Source organism: Linepithema humile, chromosome 5 (assembly GCF_040581485.1).
Source record: "Linepithema humile isolate Giens D197 chromosome 5, Lhum_UNIL_v1.0, whole genome shotgun sequence".
NCBI classification, from domain to species: Eukaryota; Metazoa; Arthropoda; class Insecta; order Hymenoptera; family Formicidae; genus Linepithema; species Linepithema humile.
Genome location: NC_090132.1, coordinates 18,397,371 through 18,424,452, shown reverse-complemented (window position 1 = coordinate 18,424,452; position 27,082 = coordinate 18,397,371). Strand labels below are relative to the sequence as shown.

Sequence of the window (27,082 nt, the reverse complement as noted above, 5' to 3'; positions counted from 1 at the left end):
GCTACTGGACACTCGATGTGTCTGATCAGGTGCGAAGAGCGGAAACGAAAATTAGTTCGCACACACACTCATATAAGCGTGATTGAATTCGCAATGCGTAAAGCAAAATTCAAATTTAATGTTTAATTGATTCATACTTAATGTGTTTATCTTTATAAAAATGTGCGCTTTTAGATTCTTTTATCCTTATTAAAGATAAATATATAATCCTATTTTTGAGATTTTATTATTGTTTGCTTTATAAAAAGCTTTTATCCTAAAGAACTGCTGTTGATATTTATTATAATTCGTATCATTAAACGGAATTTTTAATAGCTCTACCTTTAATTTTCTATAATAGTTTTTAGAATTTAAATGCATTTATTGCGACAGTTTTAAACGCGATCAAATCTCCTTTGTGGCTTGTGTCAAGAACTGAATGTGGAACGAAGCAGGATGCACAACGGCATCAGACGTGTTATTGATTTCATCTTAATCAGATCTCAATATCTCAATTATGTTTTGAGCCGGGCTTTCCCATTTGTTTGCCGTAGAGATTTTAAAGCCAGGGCCTATTGTCTGCACGCCACCCCTGAGCTTCCAGCACGGGCTTAACTTTTCATTCTCCTGTAAATTGCAGGTTCTGTATTACGAGTATAGAGCACGGGTGTAAATCGAATGAAACAATGGAGGCTTCCGTCTACTCCTATCCTCGAATCCTGCTTATCCGCCTAGCGTGTCGTCGAGAGAGGGAATTTAATTTTAACTCAACTCGCCGGTCTGCCAGCAACCATTATATCTCTCCTACATTATTTTTCTACATCTATCAGAATGGGATAGAATGCGAGAATTGATCTTCAGAAACGATCAATTCTTAGCGTTTCAAATGTACGTTATCCTACTTCGACAGAAATTTGTATAAAACTAGATTGAGAGAAAAATATGATAAGAGAAAGTAATCATATTGATTGAAAAGAAATACTTGTGCGTATTATTCATTTGTTCACATATTTACTTTATAAGTAATTATATATTTTCATCTTTTGTAATTTAAAAAATTTCAGTATACCTGAAATTATTTATCAATTAATTTTTAACTATCTCAATTTTTTAATTTTAAATATAAGATTTTCTTACAAATTTAGCAATTTGCAGTTAGATCTTTGAAGTACAGTTATATTATGCAACACCTGTCGGAAAACGCAGAGAAACGCCGCGAGAATTAGTCGGATCGCTCGGAGCCGCAGCCTGCGGTCTCGCGGATGGATTAACGAGCTGATATTGTTATTTAATTGATTCTCGAATACGTTCACAGCATTGGACTAATAGAACGGTTTCCAAGGACTAATAATACATTATGTTAAACCGTCATCGACGAATCAGACCGATGAAAGACGGGCACACGTGGCGACACGTGGCCGCAGACGCAACTCCTCGTTCACGCGTCGGTCTCCTTTTATTTAATTAGCGCGACTTTATGAGACGCATTGCCGTATTAGTCGACGCTCCGTTTCCTGCCAATTTGACGGGCGAGTGAAATCTATCACCCTGAATCACGAGCGGATCACTCCCGCGGAAATAGTTCATCTCGAGAAATCGATTTATTGTTCGGAAAATCACATAGTATTACAGAAGATATTCTTTCACATTTGTGAACATGATGCAATATATTTTTTCACATTGACTAAAAGATATAATAATTACTGTTGTATCTAAATAAAAAAAAAAACATGCATTACTTTTTATCGTTAGCATTTTGAATATTATATATAATTTGTCACGATTTAAAGAAATTAATGTTAAATTGTTATCTCTCAGTTTTCAAACTATATAATGCACTTGCAATGTAATCTCGATTCTCAATGCAGTGTCAATGCAATGTCTCCGACATGCATTTTATACCGTTACAAAATTATAAAAATATCTTGGCGTTTTTTTTTATGAAAAGCCAGTTTGACAAGCGAGGATACCGAGATTTTTGTGATCATGATAACTCGACAAATACACCGTGCCGCCCACGCTTATCATATATCCGGGAATATCAAAGCTGCGGTTTGTTCGAAACATCGTCACGACATTTTTCATCCCGACTTCTCATACGAGTGAGCGAAAGCCAGCCAGCCGGCCGGCCGGCGCGAATACGCGCGCTTTTTATGTGGAAACGCGTTCTCGTCACTTTGCGCTTACCGGCGGAAAAAGTAAGCGCCAACGATGCGTTTACACGGCCGCGACGCGTGTGCACGGCCGTGTGCAGCGAGCACATCCTCGCACCCATTCCTATCCACACGTCCGTACAGCCAACACAGGCGCGCATACGTGCGCGCGCGAGTCGCGACCGCGGCGGCAAGTTCCATTCACGCATACACTCGCTCGCAAACAGATTCCCGGCTTGAGTCGAATATATTGAAATAATCTGGGCAAATACGACAAGTTCGGTTATGAAATTTGCCGAAGGGCTTGCGAGCTCTCGGCTCCTGTCTCTGCCTCTCTGCCCCGATCTCTCCCTCCCTCCTCGCCCCCTCTTTCCGCGCCGTCCCCATCCCACTCCTATCCGTTCAAACCCCACGCTGCTCCTTTACCTCTTCGTCCTCCTCGCTACCACTTGCACCATCGCTACCCGGCATCGCGAATCTCCCCGACCCACCTCGAGTGATATTTGCTCAAAATCGGTTCAATAGCAACTTGGATATTCGCCTGTTCCTCTTATACGTTTCGGCTACCCCCGTCGTATAATGTATACACGCGAATATAGTTGTAGCTGTAGTCGTAGACGCGTGTATGTGTGCGCGTGTGTGCACGCTTCGTCATCGCCGCAAACCGCGCGAATCCTTCAGTTGTGTGTCGCCGAGAGCATGTGGAAAGTCGTTGGATATCCTTCACACGAAATGTCCGATGATATCTCGGAGAAATTGAAATCGCTTTCATATCATTAGAAATTGCTTAGCGAGTTTAAGAGTCATCTACGTATAACGCATTCAAATTCTACTTTATTTTATTCATTAGAATAAACGTTAAATAATGGTAAAAATTTACTGCTCTATTTATAAATGATAGAAACATCTACAAACTAAAAATAATATAATTTTATTAATTTAATTTATTAATAAAATAAGATATATAAAATTATCGAAATATGTATTTTAACCCGAGAAAATATCAACACTCTGATGTTTCAATAATGCGTATTGCACAACATTAGTAATAATTTAAAGGAACAATCTGTGTAGACAACAATAAAGGATAATTTGGCGTATTATCCGGCCGTTTGATGCGCTTTACAAAACCCATGCGCAATTCGGGCTTCGTATATGGAATGAATTAACCATTTAACGATCTCATCTCATTAATGATGGGTATATTAACGGGCGCTTGATCGTAAGTACCCGCGTGTACAACACGGCGAGATGCGTATAAACGTGCGAAACGTATGAGCGTATGTGGATTTATAACGCGCGCAGTCGAGCAGAAATCGAAACCTTTGATACATGGGGTGGGACAATTAAACGCTAAACTACCCCTCGAGGGCACGGGGCGCACCCCTAATGCGCTCTTTATGGCGACTTGATGCCCCTAATATTGCATGCGACCCTTGTTTATACCAGTTCAGCGCTTCCCATTTTCCTCGTGTTTTCACTTACGCCGTATACTACATACGTACAATTTGCAATAGAGATATGCATATGTACCCGCCTCGCGTTTTCCTATGCAAATTTACATTACTTGCCGGACTCTTCTCGCCCGCAAGCATTACGTCACAAAAAACTGTATATTCTTAAAGAAAAGCATTTATATTTTATATCATATACTCTTTCAGAGATACGACGGTTTTATTTCATTAATAAAATAAATAAAATTTCCTATAATCTTTATCTTATATATATCGTTTTATATATCGTTTATCTTATAGTTCCACATTTATCGCACAGAATTATCGTCAGAATTACATCTAAAAATCAGAGATAATTTTGACTTGTTCGTAGTGAAAAGTAAAATTTGTCTATGTAGTAATTGAATGATAAAATTTGTCCGACTTTCTATTCCTTCTCGTAATGACACCTGCTGATAAAGATGCTTTGCTCGTAAACCCAATGGTAAAATTTAATAACAGGAGCTTATCAGGATCCCGAATGCCGCTCAAGACTCAGCGCGGGAGTCAACGATTTCTCTTACGACACGGTAGGTTTATTTAAAGGGAATGACGGCGGCGTTGTGAGACAAACATACTGCCGTGTTTGTCAGCCTTCGCTCTCGCTCTACTTTCATTGAGAACCCCTGTTGCGGACGGGAAACAGCATGGGAAAAGTTGATGTTGTGTTTGTCGTAGAGATCTGCCCGCCGAATAATGTAACGCAGACGTCTCTATTGAATCGTACCTAATATATCTGTCACCGATGGCCCGACTATGTCACTCCTTCTCTTTTTTTTTTCTCTTTTTCCAGTCAAGTCTCAATGGACTGGTCTTGATTAAATTACGGAATTAGAAAGCCAGAAGCCAGGTCTTGTCCGGTTTAATCGATAGTTCGGAAATATGTTTTATTTTATTTATATTAATTAAAAACCGAACGGATCTTTAGGTGAATGATAGTCAATCATATGCATACTATATAAGATATAAAATAATTTCACTGTTTTTATAGATACTTATTTTTTTCAAGTGACTGCAAAATATTTCTGTGGATATCTGCAAATTTGCGATTTTAGTTTCAATGACAGATTATTTTATAAATTGTGATTTTTATGAATTTGCAAAATTGTAAATCAAACTAAAAAACTGATAAAGTAAATGAGTCACAAATGTTTCAAAAGAAAGAAAAAATTATATAATTAAAAAATTCAAATTGGATAAAAGCGCCTAGTTGAGGATTTGTCAAGTTATATCAAAATACGCTATTTAAAAAATCCTAGACTTACTAACTACATATTTTACTACGTAACCGCGTGTTCAGAGAGAAAAAGAGTGGGGAAGGGGAGAGAGCCTTTTTCTCATAAGTATAGATTAAAGATATAATTTTAAATGTAGCAAATTTCATCTGAAAAATGAAACGCCGCAACGTTATATTAACACATGCAAACGCCATTTAATGAAAATATGGCAGCGGACATAGTTTTTCTGCCATGCAATTAACGTCAAAGCGGGTGTCGGCGTAATTTGCAATTTCCACGCTTTTATCGTTTATCGTAAATGACTGAGGGTTAAAGAACAAAGTTATCCTTTGAAATAATAGCGCCGCGTCACCTAAAAACCCGAGTCCCGCGATGCGAGCGAGTGCATTAATTCGCCATAAAAGCTGGCCGTGTCGCAAATGGTTTGACACGATTAAGGACTATACATTTATACGAAAGAAAAGTCAGAGGGTCTCATGCTGGTAGCATATAGCTTTTCGCCGTAAATGAGTTAATATTGTTGCAAACATCAAATCTAGATAGACCCATTAAATTGAAGAGTGTAAGAAACGAATATGATGTATGGAGAATGTAATACGACCTGATGGATGCAACCGGAAGGCGGTCAAAGATTTTTTTGGAAACGGGGTGCGGGGCGTCACTTTTGCATGACTCGCACTCGTTAAAACCGTCATAGGAGGAAGCTTACAAATCCGTCCGGCTGGGTGCATTGATTTCCGGCTTAAAACTTAAGCCCCCCGACTGGCAAAACTAATAACTGCTCGGCAAGGCATCCGTCCTCTCCCTCACTTCCACTCCCGATCCCTAGCATTTTTCAGCGTTAGAGGATTTTTTAGAAAGTAATTCTTGATTTGAAGGGCGCATCACGCTTTGACACTCTCGGCGACTTTTAATATTGCGTCGTTGCCTGTTACGGAAATATCGCGTACATGTTTATTGAATATTAGCTTAACTTGAAATACAAAAAAGAAATTATATTTAATATCAATACAATAAATTAATTATCTACTGTTATCGTTGCATTCCGAGACAAGAGTGGATAAATTTTTTCCTAAGAATATTCAATTATTTTGAGTCTTTATATATTTAAATAATAATTGATTCGTATTATAACATTTAATCAAAATCGAGCTTTCATCAATATGTTCGCAAATTGAATTATTATATTATTATTTTCAAAAGACGCAAGATAAAAATATGGCGAGTTCAAACAGGAAAACATATATCCAATTTTTTTTGACGCAATAGATCACAAAACGGACATAACTTATTTATAATTAAACAACTGTCCGCGGATATTTCTGCAAACAAATATTACGTCAGTCTCGTAAAATCTTCCGCGGCATTTCATAAATCATACTGAAACCGTCGCGAAAAGTGTCCAAAATAGATCTTCCGATCAGCAGCGCGCGACCGTCGTGTATTTGATTGCGTCGTGTTATTTAATTTATATAGTGTTTACCGTTTCGCATTAAATTTGTTGTGCGATCGAAGAGTGACTCGTTAAAACGCGTGGATGATTAATGAATCGAATCGCGGCAAACACGTGCGCGCGTATCCTCCTTCGGGTGAGCGACGAGTCCCTCTTTCCGACCAACCGCGTTATAAATCACACGCGATATTCTCGCCCTGCTCATTGTCCTTCCGCGCATATGATAGCGATCATAATTGTACCCGCGCGATAGTTGATCTAGGAAAAAAAAAACATACATATCCCGCGGTGTTGCTAACGATCGTTATTTCCTGATCGCCATAAACAATGCGTCACACCTTCAGCCGACGCTTTTAATTCTATTAGATTGTGTGCGATATTTCTCTAACAAATCGGCTTTTAGATTGTAATATTAAATTTGTAATATTATAATAAATGACATTTATATATTTATTTATCTGTGTAAGACGTTGGACGTATCTTTTTTTAAATTTGTCTAAAAATCTGTGAATAAAATTAAGATCACACTTGTAAGCAATCTCTATCAAATTCTATTGTATTCTATATCTATTTCTATTGTACGTCTTTAGAAGCTTAGCCGAGATAAATTATCTATCTATATTTATCGATTTATCTATCAAGTGCGTTCTGTTCATTCTTGTGCTCAGCATGCACTCGTCGGTAAACTTCAACATTCTTTGCTTCTGTTCTGTCTCATCGTTCGGACAATCTTTCCTCTTTCGTCGAGTGGATCTCATGTCTCACTTAAGCTGAGCACAATGCAGCAAATGAACCGAATTTGCAAAACTCGGTGATCCGTGAGCGTCGGCGGGCTCTCCACAGAGAGTCTTAGTGGCCCCAACGCGCGGATCATCCATAGGCGTTAGAACTAACACTATTCAAGGTGTCAAGCAGAAAGAAGTTGGCGACCCACTCGCGGCTCATCGCAGGTACTCACAAAAAAATCCCCGCCGAGGATCCTGAGGAGTTCATGACCGGCATCCGAATGCTGGGATTTCTCGCTTTGGGTTCTCGCGTACTTCTCGCAAAGAGATTTAATCGAAATATTAACAGATGCTTTCGTGACATTGTATTCGAACACTCAGTGAACAAAAGGTTTGAGACATAAAGGGTTTGAGGTATAATTATATTAAGTTTAGTTTGCAATATTATAAATAAATTCTTTGAAATAGATAAAATCAATTATATCAATTTTATATTTTAATTCTTCTTTAGCTTGCAGAATTGTATTTAGGTAATTGTAACTAAAAGTTGAAAATTAACAATTTCAAAGAACTATTTATGGATATTACTTGATTATAACACAATATAATTTCGCTATGTCATAATCTTGTTTGTAATTGATATTTGAAACTATATTCGATAAATATAAAGGTATAAAATATAGAACGGAAAAAACATGAGAAAATTACAGCATTTTTTTCCACACATACGCGACTTGCGGGAAGTTTTTCGAGCTGTGTCGGAAACACCATAACCGCTAAAACTGTCAGGCAGGCAGGGATGAAGAAACAGAGGCGTCGGGAATTTTCGTAATCACTGGCCGAGGGAAAGCAATTCAATGGCGCGTCACGCGGAAATTGTTGGGCAGTATTTGCGAGATTAATGAGTTTCATAACGCGCTAACGACATTCACGGTCAAAACGAAAAGTAGATTACGCGGGTGAATTGGGATAGGGTAGGGCGATGGCGAACGAGTGAGGCGCGGCGGAGGGACGGAGTGCACGCGCAACGCTCTCGGGCCATCTGCGAGTTTTGGTGACGATGATTTCACTTGATGAGGCCGTTGGTACTATTGTGAAAACGTTCCCCAGGGCGGGTCGCGCAATTTTGTAGCGCGCGGTGACGATTTAAACCGACCGCTCGCCGTTGCTTTCGTAACGAGCGCAACGAGTACTTGATGAATGAGATCTCATCTTGAGAAAAGCACACACCGACGAATAATTTTCATCTTGATAGATGGAATAAATTTCTTTAAAATGTACGATAATATTTTGCGAATGTATAAAATTTTAAACTTTTGCATTTTCAATATTTATTGTAATTTATCTATTGGATATTTAAATTCTTCATTTACTATTTTTTTATATGCAAGTATTTCTGTCATTATTTTTTGGGTTCAGATTAATATATTCATCATTACACACGTAACATAAGCGTATAAATTTTGCGATTGTAGATTATCTATAAGAGTGAGAGAGAAGAGAGAGAGTTTGAAACAATACTAACATATAAAAATAATTTTTATAAAGATATTAAGATTAAGAGTGAACAAATAAGGACTAATAATCAGGAATTTTATTTATGATTGATTTCAAATATCAATTACATTTTTCATTCTTTGATCTTATTACAATTAACATTATTATTACTTTAGCATTATTATTACTACCTCAGAATTCAAAATTCGTAAAAGCTATATGTAGTTCCTAATAGTCAAAGCACTGTTTTTGCTACCTTAAATATTCGATATTATTTTCAGAATGATTGAGAACAACGCATAGCATGTGAACACGCTCAAAAGATTTACTATTTTACTTTTAATCGACGGAGTGTCCACGGACGAGATCATCGTGCCGAGGAACCTCACGGAGAGGACGCGTTACGAGCTTCGGTAGCGAGAAATGAAGGAATATTGCCCGGGAACAAAACTGTTTCCAGGCTTCCATCGAGAGGTCGTGTATACGAAACAAAAAGCTGGCCAAAAAAAAGGAGGGCCGCGAAACTGTGTTCACGAAAATGTGTCGGGCACAAGCTGCCTGTGCAACGCGACGTCATAGTCACTCGTTTCGTCCTGTGTCTCTCTCTCTCTCTCACTCTCTCTCTCTCCCTCTTGTCTACTCACATTCTGTCTCCTACCCCCTGCCCCTCTATCTCTCCCTCTCTCGCGCGCCTGCACGCATTTTTTTCTTTAATCTAATCTATCGACAATTTGACGGGCGAAAAACTCGTCGCCATTTTTGCCTGTCCCCGTATCCCCCCGGTTGGCCCCGGCCCTTCCTTCCACTCCCACGTGGCGCGGCGTAAAGCTATTAAAATTCATAACCCCGGACATACGCCGAGGGGTTAAAACGCGTAGCGCGCCACGTCGAAGAGGCAGAGAACACAGGTGATGCGGGGACGGCAGCGGCGCGGAGGACGCGCGGGTGGACGATGGAGACCGAGAGGAGACACGGGCGGGACACAGCGGAGGAGACGAGCGAAAAGAGAGGGGTGAACCGGGGGGGAACGGTCAGGGCTCTCGAAATGAAGTAACCGAATTTGCGGACTCGTGCTCCACGCTCTCCGTGCTATAGTCCGGGCGCAAAACAAGAGACTCCGTTGCCCTGGCACGCCGCCCGCGGCTGAATTTTGAATATGCATTGCTTCCCGGTGCAGTGTCGCATCCATATACATGTGGCTCGCGTCTTTGTGTCGGCACGCGTGTATTAAGTGGGGAGTGGTTCGGCGGACGGTTAGGGGGACGGGGATGCGTTATGTCCAGAGAACGGACGGACAATGAGATCCTATTGGATTATACCGACCTCTTTGGCCCGGGTCGCGAGCGCCAGTGCGAATCTCCATTAAAAACTTCAAATTGCAGGCCCGGCAGGAGTGCACGCGCGCTCCGGCTCTACGTGGATCACGATGAACGCGCGACGAGACGTGATGCGCCGCGACGACGGCCGACGCGCTTGGTGCCGCGTCGAGGGTTACCGGATGCTTTCGGTCATTAGGGTGCAATGCAGCTCATGTCGGCGTACATTGTGCATGGTGGAGCGGTTTAATCCTGGTCTGAGAGACATTCATCCGATAGATATAATTGCGATTTGATGTTACGATCAAATTGTATGAAAAAACAAATTTCAAAGAATTCGTTTGATGCAACTCAATTATCTCGAAATAGAAAAGCTAGCAAAAGAAGAATTATGTATTGTACATTATAAAAATTTCTATGTACAAGTTTTATTAATTAGTTACGAAATTTGAGACTTGATGAGTGTTGTGTGCATTGATCGCACAAATGTGTATATAATATTTTGCTCGAAGTTTAATATTTATATCTGTATTTTTAAAAGATAGAAATAAAATTTTATTTTTCGCTGATTACAGTCAATGACTGATTGATGAATAAAATTATTCCTTGATAAAACGAATTGATTAAAGAAGTATGTGATTATTCGTTCATAGCGTTTCATCTTGCGAAAATTCGTACGTGATTTACCAGAGTTTAAATACAAGTATTATTAAATTTTTGTAGAAATTTTTTAAACTTTTTATTTTCTATTTCTGATATATTAATAATTTAACATGAACTTGTCTAAGCTTTTTGTTATATTATTAGTTATGCTGAAAAGTTTCTCCAATTTTTCGTTGATATATTTCAAACTGTAAGAAAGTGTACAATTCTCAAATGCGAATCTTTTTTATGTTTTTCATATATTTCAGAGATTGATGCTTTATTTCTATCAATATTGCAATCTTAGGGTTAAAAAACCGAAACTCTATTTTGACTGAAACGTTTAGTGACAAAACGTTACATTGCATTAGAGAATTCGGCGCGTGCAAGTATCCGCGGGATGTTCGGACTGTTGGAGGTGTCCAATGGAGAGCGATCAAATATTTGCCAAACAGAACGGGCGTATCGCGCACAACGTCCTCACCCCGCGTGCGCGCTTGTATATATATTTTCTAATAATTGATACAAATCCGACCACCGATTACGTTCTATGGGTCGACGAGCGGCTAACCGTCGGCTTAATGAAATTCTATACAGACACGCCGACCTTTCTCACGTACGCGGATTTCGCATCATGCCGAATTAATATGTTACTAATTGTAAATACGGGATTTACGCTGCGTTATGGCCGATTTCGCGATCGCTATGCTGCACTGAGTGGGATCACAGCTCTACCGCGTGTCAATAAGATTAATTTCTATGCGGATTATTCGTAATAATTGGAGGTATAACGAGCAGTCTAACGAATGACGAATGACCACGCGTATATTGAATTGATTAAGCATTGTTTGCGATAGTGCGCGATAGTTTTATTGATTTAGAAATGTGAAAATATCAAAAGATTTTTCATCGCCAATATCCAGCATTATTAGATTTCACTGCAACGCAAATATGATTCTTCATAATATATCTACGTTGCGCAAATATATATATCAAATAATTGTAATTACAGTAACTAAATACAGATAATGTTAAGTTGTTTTATCGACGACTGTTTCACCGACGCGAAATATTTCGTCGAAAGGCGGAGGATAAATTTGCCGACCTTCAATCATTGGTTACCGTCCGTAGTAAGGTTTTCATCGATTTTTAGCGACTGTACCGATAAATTGTATCAAGTTATTCAATTTTCCTCTGCTAGAAGACACCACTAGTTTACGTAAATTTGGATATTAATGACTCGCTCAATATAAAGTTTATTATATACGCACACATAGGCATACAGAATAATTATAAATTGTAATAACATTTTTACTGTTAATCTATATCTAAAGATTTCCAAACTTTGCAATAAAAAAAATTTTTAATTGTAAATATATTGTATAATATAATAAACAATATACTGCATTTAATACTTTTTCAATATTTAAGATTACGATAAACATGAATATGTTATTGTCAGTTCTGTGTATGAGAGATTTTATAATTAAGGAAAAATCTCATAACAAGAGAGAAAATTAATTATAAGATTCAGAGAAAATATCGGGAAAGTGTGAGAAAAGGATGCCGGCAATATTCATAAAATACATATCAGTACGATTCATTATTTATCATAGTAATACATACTAATAGAGACAAACGCGCAACTGGCGTGCTCTGATACTTCATAGTCACCATAGCGCGGCGTCTGGCAGTGCACCGTTATAATTACGGAGTAGCAATCAATTAGTACACCAATCATGCGTTGATTAAGGGGTCGATTGGAATGTAATGGGACTGTAGGTGGTCACTGATAATTAACGTTGGTGGAAACCGCCCGATGCGTACTGCGTAAAATCAAATACTGTCGACCGTACAGGAAGCGAGATATTCAACGTGCGGCGAGCACGATTTTAGACTTTAGCCGTTCAGGATTTCACAGATGCACAAGTTATTTGTCGCAAAAATATTGGTAAAGCAGTAAAAATAATATTCTACGTTATAATAAATGGCAAATATATATAAATTATACGTTTGTACAAATATATTGTACTCATTACAAAATGTAAAGATGTGATGTCTTTAATTGCAATAAAAATATTATTTTTGTCATTCGTTATATCTGATTGTTACTTTTTACCGAGGAGAATGCGCTTTTTTTTATTAAACGGACGTTTCACTTAGAGTGATGAGCGTAAATAAAAAATAATAAATAATAATCTAATGACAATAAATAAAACTTGTTAAACGGTGTGCATCATAATAAATTCATGACATTTACTGTCATTTTACGTTTTATATTAAAGATCAAGAAGTAGGAAGAATGTCGAGATAAAGTCATGAGAATAAACCAAAACCTGCATTTAAAAAAAAATGCAAGTAAAAATAAGTGCGTCGCGCGAAAATCATCGATCTATCTATCGCCGTTTATCAAAGCTCGACGCGGACGATAACGTTCGACGCGGCTCCGTAATCGAGAGCGCGCGCGCGCACGAGTGAGCGAGCAATTCCGGCATCCTGCGAAATATAAAAGCATTATATTCGCGAATAATAATCAGCGTTTCCTGCATAGCCAGGCGGAAAAAAGCGCGATCGACGTTGTACCCCGTCGACGGCATTAATCCGGCACGAGTTTTATGCAATTTGTCGTTCACAGGCGCGAGAGGCGAGACGTGTGTATGTGCGTGCGTGTATGCAGATGTGTGCATATTATAGATATAAGCGCGTGTACGCGTCCACGCCGACACACGCAGCCCACCCACACAACGACGACGCCGCCAGTCAACTTTTAACGGGGCGCATTTTATTTTTATGCCGGACTACCTTTGAAATGCAAATCGATTGTTGGCCGAGCCCCTGCAAAAAACCGAGCAATTAGCGACAGAAACAATCCTGGCGTATTTGCACGGGTACTCATTTCGGAACTCCTCCGCCCCCGAATCACCCCCTTTGCCGCCTACCTCCCTTGATCGGTCGCCATTCGTTTGATACCCAGATCGAAAGTTGCTCTACGATATCGATAGTCTCTCATTGCCGATTTTTTTCTCGTGATCGCAAACACGCTTATCGCCGCGAGAATCTTTGATTAATGTTCAACGTTATCGGGGGCGTATTTTAGAACATTTCTGTTCTGCTACTTTCGAACATTTGATAAACTAAAATTACAAAAGAAGATTTTGTTTTAAAATTTCTTGATATTTATAGAGAAATTATTAAAAAATTGAATTTTGATTTCTCAAAAAAAAAAAAAAGAAAATAATTGATAAATATGCGACCTATTTATGTCTAATGTGTCAGCTGTGTCTTCGTAAATTCAATTTGTCACAATAAATAAAACTGATTGCATGAAACGTTTAAATAATTCTCAAAATAGGTCTTTTAATTTTATTAATCCCTATCGCTTCCAAATAAATCAATTCTTTTGATCTAATCGTCTAATGTTTTTATCAATATTCAGATAATACAATCTGCTCTGATTCAATGATTATTTCAACGTATTTTATTCTTAATGACAATTTGGTCTTAGGTAAAAACAATTGGTCTCCGATAATTCTATATTTATCTTTGCATCGATTCTACACATGTGAAAAACCCGGTCGCACGGAGCATTAAAATTTCACTGAATCGCGCGAGCTCGGTAAAATTTTGTTAAATATCAACACTTTCGAACATCTGGACAAGCTAAATAATTCCCTTCTCCGCTTCCGAGATAATTCGATTCTGCTCATCTGGCATGTACACATACAAGAGACATATAAGAGAAGATTACGCGGGAGACTAGAAAGCACATTGTTCGCTTCGCACGCGTCGCGCTCACGAGAACATCGCGATTCTCTCAAAGCCGGCGGCAGCGACGGCGGCGGCGACGGCGGCCGAGAATGACCAATTAGCGTACCCGGGAGCGCGACGTCGGGTATTACATTAATCAGAGTGAAAAAACGAAATTTTCCCTCAACGTATTTTCGCGTTAAGGGGTAACCGCGACTTTCATTTAAGTTACCTAGTGGTAGCTAAACTACCCAGTAACTCGGTCCCTGCGACTCCTCCACCTTCCCTCTCGCCCTTCGCCCCTCAGTCCGTCCAACACAGGCCTCCCCCCTTGCGGGCACAAGTCCTACCATCCGTCGTTAACGGGTAAAATGAGTGCGAGGGGCGGGGGACAAGAGATGGAAAAGAGAAGGGAATCACCAACCTTCCGCAGCCTCTGCGTCGGTCACTTTATTCCTCTTCGGATCCCCTCCGGCTGCCCTTCGCGGTCCCCCCTCCCCCCTCATTCGGTCCGCCCGCTGCTCTTTCCTTATCTTCCTTTTTTCTACGGTGTCTCCGCGGAGCGAAAAGGAAAGGCACGATTATTTTAATGAGAATCCGGCTCGTTTATGCCGCCATCTCGTATCTTCGCCGCCCGTCTAATGAACGCTCCGCGCAAATATTATTTCTGTTTATGTACTCGCCAACTTAGTGCGACTTTGGTTCTAATTAATAATGCTAAACAGTCAGAGTCGGAGCAACTAGGGGCAGACGTCGGCGTCGCTCTTTGGGAACGTGACTACACGATGCTGCGGCGAGTATACCTATTAGGTACTTCGCGTTGCGCACATGTGTGTTTGTGTTTATGTAGCTGGATGCAAACAAAATGCTCCTCGCGGTGTGCAATTTGCGGGATTTCGCGTCTTGTTCGGACATGTACTGTGATAACGTGGCGATTAAACGTAATTATTGACTTGTGATCTTGGATCTTATCGCGCTAATTGTGTGTTTAACTCGATTTTTATTTTTTTGTTTCTTTTTTATACTTTCAAGTTTGTTTTACAAGATCTCTATTTCGAGAGAAAATTTATAATAGAACTTTAACGTTGTTTTTAATCTATCAATAAAAGTAATGTCTGAAAAATGTCTAATTGTTTGTATTAAAATTGTTTTAATTTTTTTTTAATTAAAATTAAAAATTTATTTAATTCAAATTAAAAATTATTAGATGTTATAATATCTCGAGTATTACAGTTATATCCAATATAAACTTTTAAAAAAGCATAATGTTTATAATATTTTGCTAGAGCAGTTAAACTGTTGCCTTAACTAATTTTTGTATTTTTACTTTATTCACAATATATTAACTAGGTATTGATAATATATCCGAAAAGCAACATCGAATAATTAATCTTTCACAATTTATGCTATTACGGAATAATTGCTGTATTTTTAAACAACACATTATATAAAATATTTAAATTGATTTTTAAATTTAAAAATTGCAAGAACATTTTCTTTAATAATTTATTACATGGATTAAAGTAAGATCATTGTCACATTAAATCTGATAATTCTTCAGTTCTTGCTGTGATAATACAGCGTGCTTTTACATCGAATCAATTTTAATTGAACGAATGAAGTTTGCAAAATGAAGTCATATACGTTGCAATATGCGCATAATATGTTAATTACACGACAATTATTACTTTGTTCTGTGTATGCGTATGGTACTTTGGGAAAATAAGCGTTTTATATCAGGCTGTTATCGTAATTATAACGTGCAGCTAATAAAGCGTATCGTGCGATCATGTTTGGAGTAGCACGTAGATAATATGTTAATGATCAAATAGATCGGACAAAGAGCGATATCAATGAAGAAGTTATTTGATAAAAAGAGAAGCTAGAGAGATTTGTAGAAAAATATTATTTTACTAATTGATTAATTCATCGCTAAATTTCTCTGCTTTTATTTTTGTATAATAATATGAGTTTTGTAAAGATTGACTATTTGGTGCATCACATATTACATATCTCTAAATATAAACACGTGAAATTTATTTTAATAAACAAGGAATCTTATATATTTTTACCGTGTTACTTTTAATGACATTTTATTGAAAAATTTGCAATTGATATTTTATTCTCAAAAATGTTAGAAAAACTGTTCATATCTCAATGCAATCATCTAATTTTCAATATCACATATTTTTATGACTAAACCTCAAATTAAATTCTTGTTAAAGTTAACTTGAAATTGAATATATTCAGAAAATAAGTTAATTTAATTATCTATTTGTTTTTCTGAATTTTGCATAAAGTTCATCGTTTTTATTTATTAATTGCGAGCTCATTAATGCCTCGATATTCTAAAACTCGTTGCTATATAAAGATATTTTTAGTAATGTTATTTGAATGATTGTCAATAAACGGAATACTCAATAAACGGAAGGAATATAAAGTAATATTAAGTACACGTTTACTACATTTTATCACCAAACTGCCAATCTCGTAACTCGATTCTCTGTATTTTTCCGCCAGTATTCACGAGCTTCTTTTATCGTTATTTGCAGATCCAGTCGGTTGGCTTACTGTTCCATTGATCTACGTCCTATCGGCCCGAAAACTGGTCTTATTCAGCTCTCTTTGCTGGTTCTTTACTTTGTCGGGGCAATAAGGTTAGGCAGGGAGGGCATCGGAAGATATTAGATAGACGACGGTTCGCCCGAAATCAAGGCCCGCCCACCATTCCCCACCTGTTCCTAAACAAATTTAATAAAGCCACGATTTCCGTGCCAATTTCAAGCTCAGCAAGAGATTGCCTGCCGTCTTCGAGAGTCAAGTACGCCTTAGTCCCTAATTTGATATACACGACACTAACAATCGGCCAACTGTATCAAATATACTACGAGAGTTAGCAATCATAAATTAATGCCCATTTCCACCAATGTAGATTAACTTTAATCTCGGTTCAACTTACTTTTCATCTTTTTCTAGTTCTAAGAATTATAGTTCTAAGAATTAGAAAAAGGTAAAGAGCAAGTTGAATCAAGATTAAAGTTAATCTACGTTGGTGGAACCGGACATAAATAAATAATATTCATAAACGCTGGTTAGTTCAGACAGTCCAAATTGAAAAAGACAGTTCAAAAAGAATGCAAGTGCAAGAATGCAATTAGTCAAGCGCATTATCGAACGAAAGTTGACTCGTACAGTTTTCATTTTCGACAATCACGGATTTTTATAAATTCGCTACAATGCACAAAACATAAAAGAAAGATAAAATGTCCTTTGTAAATATAATTGAATTATAAATAAAGCAATATTTGCAAGAGAAGGTATTATGTATCGATATATTTAAGCTGTTGAATTTTATTATGCTTACATTACAAATGTAGGCAAAATGTAATTATCCAAGTATGGTTTTTAGCAATTATATAGTAAATATCGACGATGAAAAATAAATAATGTCAGTGGTTTGTGTAATTATGTAAGTATAATGTATGAATTTACTCACCGGACGTTGTACCCTAGAGAATACACTTTCTTAGCTGTACCTGGAAAAATTAATACATATATATTTTAGTTATTATAAATTATACCACACCTTTCATATATATTTATTGTTGTATATCATTTAATTATTTGTGTATTTTAAATAAAATATAATTATATATATTAAACTGCAAATAATTACTTCCAAAATTTATGTATTTATGTATTATTATAATTATATACATATTTAAATAATAGATAGATAATTTTATTCACCTGCTAGGGTATTGCAATTTGCTTTAGCTGCCCGCCGCAGGTTCCACTTCAGAATGTGATGCATGAGCTCGTCGATTGTTGTAGCTTAATTAATAATATGTATGTTCTTTCAACTGTACCTAAAGAAATCAAAATACATTTTATTTTGCTGAAAATACACATTATTATATGCAATGAATTGCGTGAACAAAATATTTTAACAAATGTTCAATAAGTATACATGTTAATAAATATTTTAAAAGATATTTTTAAACATTTTTATTTAATATTTAAGAAATATAAATTTTGTAATTGTATATGTATATGTTATCATAATTTTATACATATTTAAATGATAAATAATTATACTCACCTAAATTGCAATTTGCAGATTTTACTTTAAACTTCTCTATATCAGTTCCATAGAAGAACTGAGAAACACTTTCAAAATTTATTGTCGGTTACGCGCACTTCTTTTTATGGATTCACATCGCGAATAGATTACGCCACGAAACACGAAACACGAAATAAAACACACTTTGCTGTAGTATATTCATGCAGAATTGTAGTTGATATAGCATATTAGTGGATATTAGCATCCATACTTGGCGATCTCTGCACGACCGTTAATGCAATCGTTTGTTTCACTTGCTCCTGTGAGTGCAAGTGTGTATACAGACTTATAGGAGCAAGTGAGACTAAACGATTGTGTGGACGGTTGGGCGGAAAGCGTCAGGTGTGGATAAGTGCACAACATGTTTATGCGACTTAATTCTGAGTTTTTAACATGCTACTAATTTAATAGGAACTATATCGTGCGTCTAATAACACACACCGTGTCTGTGAAATCTACAAGTATTTATGACTATCTGGTACATATCTACGGTATGGCGATTACAATCAAACATCTCGTTAATTGTGAATGTCGCGATAAATAATACAATCCGGCAATCGTCCGTCACTTTCATCGACACTTCTGATAAAAATGTGTACTCGTTATATACTTACGGATGCGGATTGATACTGAATAATACGGACAAAATCTAATTTATTGCGGAGCGTTCTCCTTTTGCGTTATGAGCTAAAATGGCGGCAAACGAAGTTTTCACGGTGGCCAAAAGATAGCGCGGATAAACAACATTTTGATGATCAACATCGATCAACTTCAGTCTATTCGACACCACGCGCGCCATCCTCTGGTCATCATGAGAATTTTTATTACCGCCATTTCCGCCATTTTATTACGCAGCCTGTAACGTAAAATGTCACCTTTTCGTGATGACTTGCGTATTTTATCCGTATCCTTATCAATCCGTATCCGTAAGTGCGTAATGAGTGTGTATTTTTGCCGGGAGTGTCGATGAAAGTAACGGGCGATTAGAATATATATATTATTTACCGCGCATATTTATAAACAGTGGCGTTTCGCCAGTGTCGATCGCCAGTATCGCTGTAGCGTTGATTCGTACCAATGCAGTCCTAATTACAAATTTTGATAAGGCAGAAATAATATGTGTTATTACATAGACACGTGGTTTAGCTTTCATTAGATTAGTAATATGTCGAAAATTGAGCTAGCCGGAATTAAAGTGGGCAGATATAATTGTGTATTCATACCTGACGATTTCCGTGCAACCACCAAGCAATCGAGACGCTTGTCTTACTTATTCTTGTGGTATGTTACAGTATCAGCTACAATTCTATGCATGAATTTGTCAGAGAAAAATGTTTTATCTCACATTTATGTTTTGTGTTCTGCAGCGTAGCTAATTTGCAACTGACAATAACATTCAGAAATATTCATCAATTCTTTGATGAAACTGATGTAGGAGCAATGTAAAGCGAAATTTGCAGTAAGTGAGAGTAAATAATAATATTTTAGCTAGTGAATACAATTATTTCTTCATTATTTAATATAATAATATAATTGTGACAACATATATACATACACATATATATAAATAATTGAAGAAATTTATATTTATGAAATATTTATTAAAGTGTCTGAAAATATTTCTTAATAATATTTATTAACATATTTATTAAATATTTACAAAACTTCTTGTTTACACAATTTATTACATATATGATTGTGTTTTAATATCAATATTTATTAACTTTAGCAAATAATAGCGAGGAAGTAGACTTGATTTACATATTGTCTTAATCATTTATCTTTCTTTACTTATTCCTTTATTCCTTTTGTTGAATTTTACATTAATGTTATATATAAATATTCCTTCATCCATATATTTTTCTCATTTTTACAAATTTATCACATTTATTTATGCTTTGTATATCCTAACCTTCTTTTATTTTTTTGTTTACTTTTTCTTTCCATTGACTACTTTATTTTAACCATTATCACTGTCCTATTTCCTATTTACTTCTTTTTCTTCCTTTTTCATAATTTTCTAAGTATTTTTCCTTTTTTTATGCAAATCTTTATTTCATAACCTTTCTAATTTTTCTTCTTTGTTTTTTCTTAATTCCTTAAACCATCCTGTTGTTTTCCTATATTCCTCTAAAAAATGCTTCATGTTTTAATAAAAATACAAACAGTTAGATAATACATAATTTAAAATAACTAAAATGTATTTTATTTATTCCAGATACTGAGAAAATCTACTTGGAGTACAACAATCAACAGTTTGATGCAAAGCATTTTAAGATGAAATCTGCAGCTGATGGAACAAACTTCAATATCTTAGCTGGTGAGTAAAATTATTTGTTTATTATGTATATTGATACATAATTGGGATACACATACACACACACAATTATATTTATATTTATTAAATGTACTTATTAAGATTTTTATAAATATTTAAAATTTATTGAACCGTTAATCATATATTTGTTAAAATTTGGAATTACACTTATTTACACAATTTACCTATTGTACATATATATATTTGTTTTAAAATAGAAATTAAATATAAATAATAATATTAATATATATTAAATGGATGATACACACACACACACACACATTACAATAATTATAATATATATTAATTTCTCCAGGTATAGCTGAAAAGGCTACTTAGCTAAGGTACAACGACTGGTGAGTGAATTCTCATTTATTATATTTCCATATACAAAATACTGATATTATTTGTTGCATTTTTATTTGTTAATAATTATTATACACTGCTACAAGAATCATACTTTGATAATTTGATTTAATAATTGATATCTTTGTCTATTATTATTGTATTTTATGAAATTAATGATAAAATATAAAAATATTTTTTCTTTATTTTAACAGTGAAAAATTTCAAACTTTGCACAAATCATATGTAGTTTATTACTCTTAAATTACAAATTTTTAAATATATATATAAAAAATAAAAAATATTATAAAGACATAAATTATAAAAACTGAATTTAGAAATTAAAATTTTTAAAGATAAAGATTTTGTAAATACATTTGTTAATATATAATTTAAATAAATATATAAATATATTTTTTATCTAATTTTATCAATAAATTTATTCAACACGTTTTACTTAATTGTTTTTGCAAGAGAGCGAATTGTCAAAGTATGATTTTGGATGTACAGTTGTTTGGATGTACATTGTTGCCATAAATGCAAATATGGTTATTAGCACAATTGCTTATACGGCACTTGATATAATTAATTCGCTTTTGGAATTTATTTTACTGGATATTTTTTTTTCTGAAAAATTTTCACTGAACAATTTCTTTTTTTTCTTATGCAATATAAAATTTGAGAGTCGAAAAATATTGGTACATTATATTTTTTCTTACTATATTGTGTTATAGCTACATTACACTACATTTACCTCACTGCATTTTATAATTATATGTAGTTGCTAATGTACTGAATAACCTGTAGCTAGTGCTTAATTTAAATCTTATAATTGCGGCACAAAGTACGTTTGATCTCGCATTTGTATTTCGTGTAATGTAGTGTGGTAAACTCACGATGTGAATCTGTGATTTTTGAAAATGAAGGGTCTATGGTTAATTTTTTTCTGTACGTGCGTAATTAAGTTAGGGTTTATCGATTTTTCGACAAAGTTGCTGTAGAGCAACAATAAGGCGGAATTTGCAATGAGTGAAGCAAATTGTTGTGTCTCAACGGATGAATACAATTACTTGTTTATTATTTAAACACATATAATTATGTTCACCCAGGCATATATACTTACAATTTATTTATATTAAGAATATTTTATAGAAACGGGTTCTTATTGTTAGAATATGAGATTGGCTTTTTGAAAGTGCATTTTATATTATATATTAAACTTTAGAATATTAAATAAATAAGAGCATTGTCATTAAGCTTAAAGCTGATGCTATTTCAACAGAAAAATTTAAAACTTAGTTTTTGCATGAAATATGTACATAATATTGCAATTTAAAAGATCGAGATAAATGATAACTTTTGATATTTGCGTATATGCATTACGAGTTTTATATGCGTATAAAATTTTTTATTTGTTGACATTTTAATTTTCATGTTATTAATATTTCGAGACTCGTCAAACTCATAAAAAAAATATTTCGTATGCCGCTTTCTCTAATCCGACAGGATGAATTCTCGTACTGTATCCATCTCTATTTTCCGAGTTTCTCCGACTTTTCCACTCACGTCCCGCAACTCTCGCGCTTTCTACTAACTCCCGCGTTCGCATGAGAGACGTCTCTCTTTCTCTCTCATACGATTTTACTCGCGCCTTCTTCCAACTATACAACTATATCACTGTCGGTAGCGTTCTGCCTCGAGTATTATTAGTCTTTGGAGTTAGGGAGTACGCATGGACTCGAATCTCCAAGCTCGCTCGCATGGTTAACTTCCGCAAACAGAAATTACCATTTTATTGGGTGAGTTCTGGCGTCCTCTTACCGCGTCGGCCCCTCCGCTGCCCCCTTCCTCCAACCCCTCTGCCGTCAAACCCGCCTTTTCTCTCCTTCACCCCGCCGCACTTCACAGCAGCCCCTAACGCAACGATTGGAATACCTAATCGTCCGGGGACCATTCAGCACCATTGTTCCATCGACTTGCCGTTGTTGGTGCCTGTTAACGCCGAATCCTTTCACGCCCCGACGCTGCCCCGCCGCTGCTTTTTCGCCACCCTTGAAAAAGATGATCGGCTTGCACACGTTCGCTGTCACGTTTACTCGCGCAAACGGAATTTTCGAACGGCATTTGCATCGAACCATCGGTCGCTGCGTTAAATTCCCAGGCAGGGAATGTATGGACAGACCGAAGTAAAAGACCCATCTGATTGGTTGCGCTTCTTGTACAATGGGCCTGATCGATGAGTAGAAAAAACTATGAGTTAGAAAATTTAAAAGATTAAGGGGTAATATTTCTATCTGTTTAAAATTAAGTAGAAAAAAAGTTTAGCTGGAAAGTATCGTTAAAATTAAAAAAATTTTTTAAATATGCCACTTGAGTAAAATCCGTGCTTTTTAATTTTCAATTTCTACTATTTCTACATTTTCTATTTTAAAACATGTTAGAATTAAAATATAGTTAAAATATTGCTATCTTATTTTTTTGTTAGTCATAAAAATTTCTCTTTAAAGATTTTAATTAATTTTAGTTAATTACAAAAAATAAGAAAGAAGCAGCTGAATTTTTAAATATATTTTTGCTTTATTTTATAGATTATAAGAGGAATTATCATTTTAACAGTCGCTAATTTTTGATCGTTCATTGACGGATTTTTCGTGTTCTAACAAATCTTCGGTTTTAATTAAATCCGAAGAAAGCTGAACGATGGTTTCCTACCAACTGCAGCTATCCCCTGCTGCCTCCCTCTTTTCGCGAAAATGAATTAAGACTTAATTAAAGTCATCCTTTGATATGTTAATTCTTTCGCAAATATGTTTTACTTCCTTCGTAGGAATTCAAATTTTCACAGTATACATCTCACTCCGTTAAATACCGATTGGTACTAACATGCGAAAAATGCAACCTGTTAATCGGTTACACTAGATCGTTAAGAATCGACTGCAAAATAAATTAAATTATTTATATATAAGTAGATATAATATATATAAATAATAGTGAATATATAACAGTAGCAGCATAATATCTTTTTGGGATCTAATGACTTTTAGAAACTTTTAATAAGAAACATAAAACGCGTTGAAGGAAATATTTATTCTGCAATTCTGTGTAATATACAAATTGAGAAAATTAGCAAACATATCTTATTAATATCATTAGCAGCTTTTCTTAATGTCAAACTTTGAATTTCAAGTTTTATTACTTTTACATGCATTTAGAAAAAAACTTGTCTCGGATTTAGGAAAAGGAAGATGTCGACGATAAGGGGATAGTAAAATTTGCTCATTTTGATATTATCATCGCTTGTATTTTTATTTCAATAAAGGAGGCCCTGTTTTCAAACGATATGGTACGATTAAATATGTACATCGAATTTTATTTTGTCACGAGCGGGTATATATACAAATAGACGTCCGGGAAGTGACTAACTACATTTCTTCGTTTTCTACGAGTTATCGTTTACGGATCGCGGAGGCTGATCGCCATCACTTGTGAATGATCGAGTATAAATATTCGTGAAATATGATCTGCAAAATCGTAAATAGTAATACATCAAAATAGAAGATATATTGAATATAAAGACTTATTATTCGAATAAAAATTTGTATCATATTCAAAAAATAGACATACTGTAATCACTGAAAGAAATCATCGAATTAGTCTGAGAAAGTAACAATAATGCATAACAACTTCAATATTTTCGTATTTGGAAAATGTAAAATAGTACTTTACGATTTTGCACATCGCGATTCAAACTTCACATCAATTGTCAAATATGATCAGAAACGCGTGGCGAATCATCCTCGGCGCTTTCCGGAATTTACATACCGTGATGGCATCTAGATAATATGCACAATTCTTTGCCTTAATGTATTAATACTGCAGAATATTGTTTATGTCAAAATTCTTTTTTTCCGCCTCCTCGTGTGTCTTTATCCTATATTCTACAAGAGATATTTCGCTAGTTCGCCGATACGCAATCGATGATTGCCATCGGGTTCGTGAGAATCGCCGATCCATAAGATTTTCAAGGGATCGATCGACTTCTGATTTACGTTCCATGTTTAACCAAATGTTTCGGCCGCGCGTAGTCTGCTACGATGGTTGAACGCAATTTGCCTCGAGTTGCGAGGAAATACTCGGTCGACGAGGACGAATCGGAAACACTTCGCGAAGCGTTACTCAATTTGATCGGTTAATCTTTTAAAGGACACCGTTATTGCTTCACTCGGATGTTGTTTATAACAGAGCGCACAACTAACAGAATTCGAGGTGATAGCGTTGCCCGAATTATAAGATACTTATTATGCACTAATATCCAAGATGTTCGACAATAAGCGTATTTGTTAAACAGATCGATATTTCTCATCAAAAACTGAAGCGATATTTTTATTATGATTTTTTTATTGCAACAAATGAGCAACGCGACGCAGAGCGCGTTTGAACGAAGGAGCAAGAGACGATCGAGATTCCGTGTATGTTTAATACAAAGTCGAATCTTTACGCGCAGAATATCTAAATTATCACTTTACACGCGATCTAAATAGATAGCCCGTTAAGAGCTGTTATTTATTATCTCTCTAAATAGTTTATGTATTGAGTGATGATTTAAATATCCCGCACGTAAATCGCGTACTAATTCATTGACATCTGTTCACTTATTTGATAGCCGTGAATTATTTTATGAGGAATATCGTTGGCTAGTTCTCATTACGCGCACATGCTACTAATTATTGGGTAGCATTGAGTAATAAGAAATATATCGGCTGCCAACTTGTGTCACTGCATCTTTAAATGTATGCCCGGCATCTTTTATAAACTCAATCAAATATTAATGAATTAACAAACTATTTAGACAAATTTAAAATCAAACTGTTATAATGATAATGTTTATTTCGATCTTTCTCGAGCTAAATATTTTTATTCTGGAAAAACTATTACATATTTTTATGGCAATATTTTTTAAACGTTTTAAAAAATAATTTAGCATAATACTCGACACGCAAGCATTTGCAATAAGTTGTAAAAGTAAATCAGAAGCTATCTTTTTTATTTTTACCTCAATTGTGCGACAAATTTGCGCAACATAATTTTCTTCGTCTATTGCACAATGCCGACTTAGAGCAAATCTCGAGCAAATTTTCTTCACGAATGAAATCCGCCCAAAAGATGATTTGCCAAAAGCGTGAACTTTTATCTATCGGCCGGCTATTTAATAATTTTGATTATTTGTTGTCAAAAACATTACAAATAACGCAAATTAATTTTATAATCTTTTAGGCATCTTTTTATGCGTTTTTTGTGTTCTTTCTTCGATATTTTTTAGTTGAAATTTTGTCACGGAAATATTTCAGTGTGTAATTAGACCATTTTCAAGCAGGAACACATATTTATTGATTAGATACTTGCCAATTATCACACTGATTGTCTCCACGATCATCAGTTGTTGTAATTTTTAGTCATTTAATATGTCACCAGTGAACATTAGATTATTCCTTTGATAATTATTGGTACCAAGAACTAGTACCGCGCCCTTTCTTCTCTTTTCAACCAGAGTTATTACCAGGTTGGACGATCGCCGTTTTCTCTTGCAAATTTCTTGTACTTTCGTTACGTCCAGCACCGTCGCCGACTTTTCTATGTCACGGAACGTATTCTCTCGCTCTTATCGGTCGACATACCGCTCTCGCTGCTTAGGCGATTCATTAGGATTTGGAATATCGGGGCGAAGCCGCGCTTCCTTACTCGCGTTGCCCGCTTCCTTGTCACGCTATCACGAGTGTGAGGCCGATGCGGCTGGTAGCGATGCGCGCCCTTGACGAATTTTCCGTTAACCTTCAGACCATCTGTAGGCCTTTGGTGATGCTCTCGACATGTTCCTTGGCCCGCATCCTGAGCGCTTGGATGCTTGAGGTGCGAGGATCGTGTCCCGGTGGACTCGGTGGCGGTGGTTGTACGTGACTGCCGGCACTTATGCTCGCCATACTGCTGGCAAGCGATCCTGCAAACAATGCAATATCTACGTTTCATTGAATATGTAATAATAATGACGATAAACGT

General features: G+C 35.9%; 2 protein-coding genes across 6 annotated transcripts in view; one reads left to right on the top strand and one right to left on the bottom strand.

Annotated features, from left to right (window-relative positions):
• Positions 1 to 19,287: 19,287 nt before the first annotated feature.
• Positions 19,288 to 27,082, top strand: part of LOC105669318 (kynurenine/alpha-aminoadipate aminotransferase, mitochondrial-like) — a 78,156-nt gene continuing 70,361 nt past the window's right edge. Inside the window, exons 1-4 of one of the 2 annotated variants that reach the window (XM_067354719.1) lie at positions 19,288 to 19,647; positions 19,734 to 19,825; positions 20,585 to 20,686; positions 21,000 to 21,039. The gene's annotated coding sequence lies outside the window, so the exon portion shown is untranslated. Of the gene's footprint in view, positions 19,648 to 19,733; positions 19,826 to 20,572; positions 20,687 to 20,999; positions 21,040 to 27,082 lie in introns of those variants that run through there. The other variant, XM_067354720.1, reaches the window with a different exon arrangement.
• LOC105669321 (retina and anterior neural fold homeobox protein 2-like) overlaps positions 24,308 to 27,082 on the bottom strand; it is a 43,153-nt gene continuing 40,378 nt past the window's right edge. For 2 of the 4 annotated variants that reach the window (XM_067354728.1, XM_067354727.1), the window contains exon 5: positions 24,308 to 27,041. In XM_067354728.1, the coding sequence (XP_067210829.1) occupies positions 26,994 to 27,041 (48 nt within the window). In that variant the 3' untranslated portion in view covers positions 24,308 to 26,993. The remainder of the gene's footprint in view (positions 27,042 to 27,082) is intronic. The other 2 variants (XM_067354729.1, XM_012362209.2) reach the window with 1 other exon arrangement.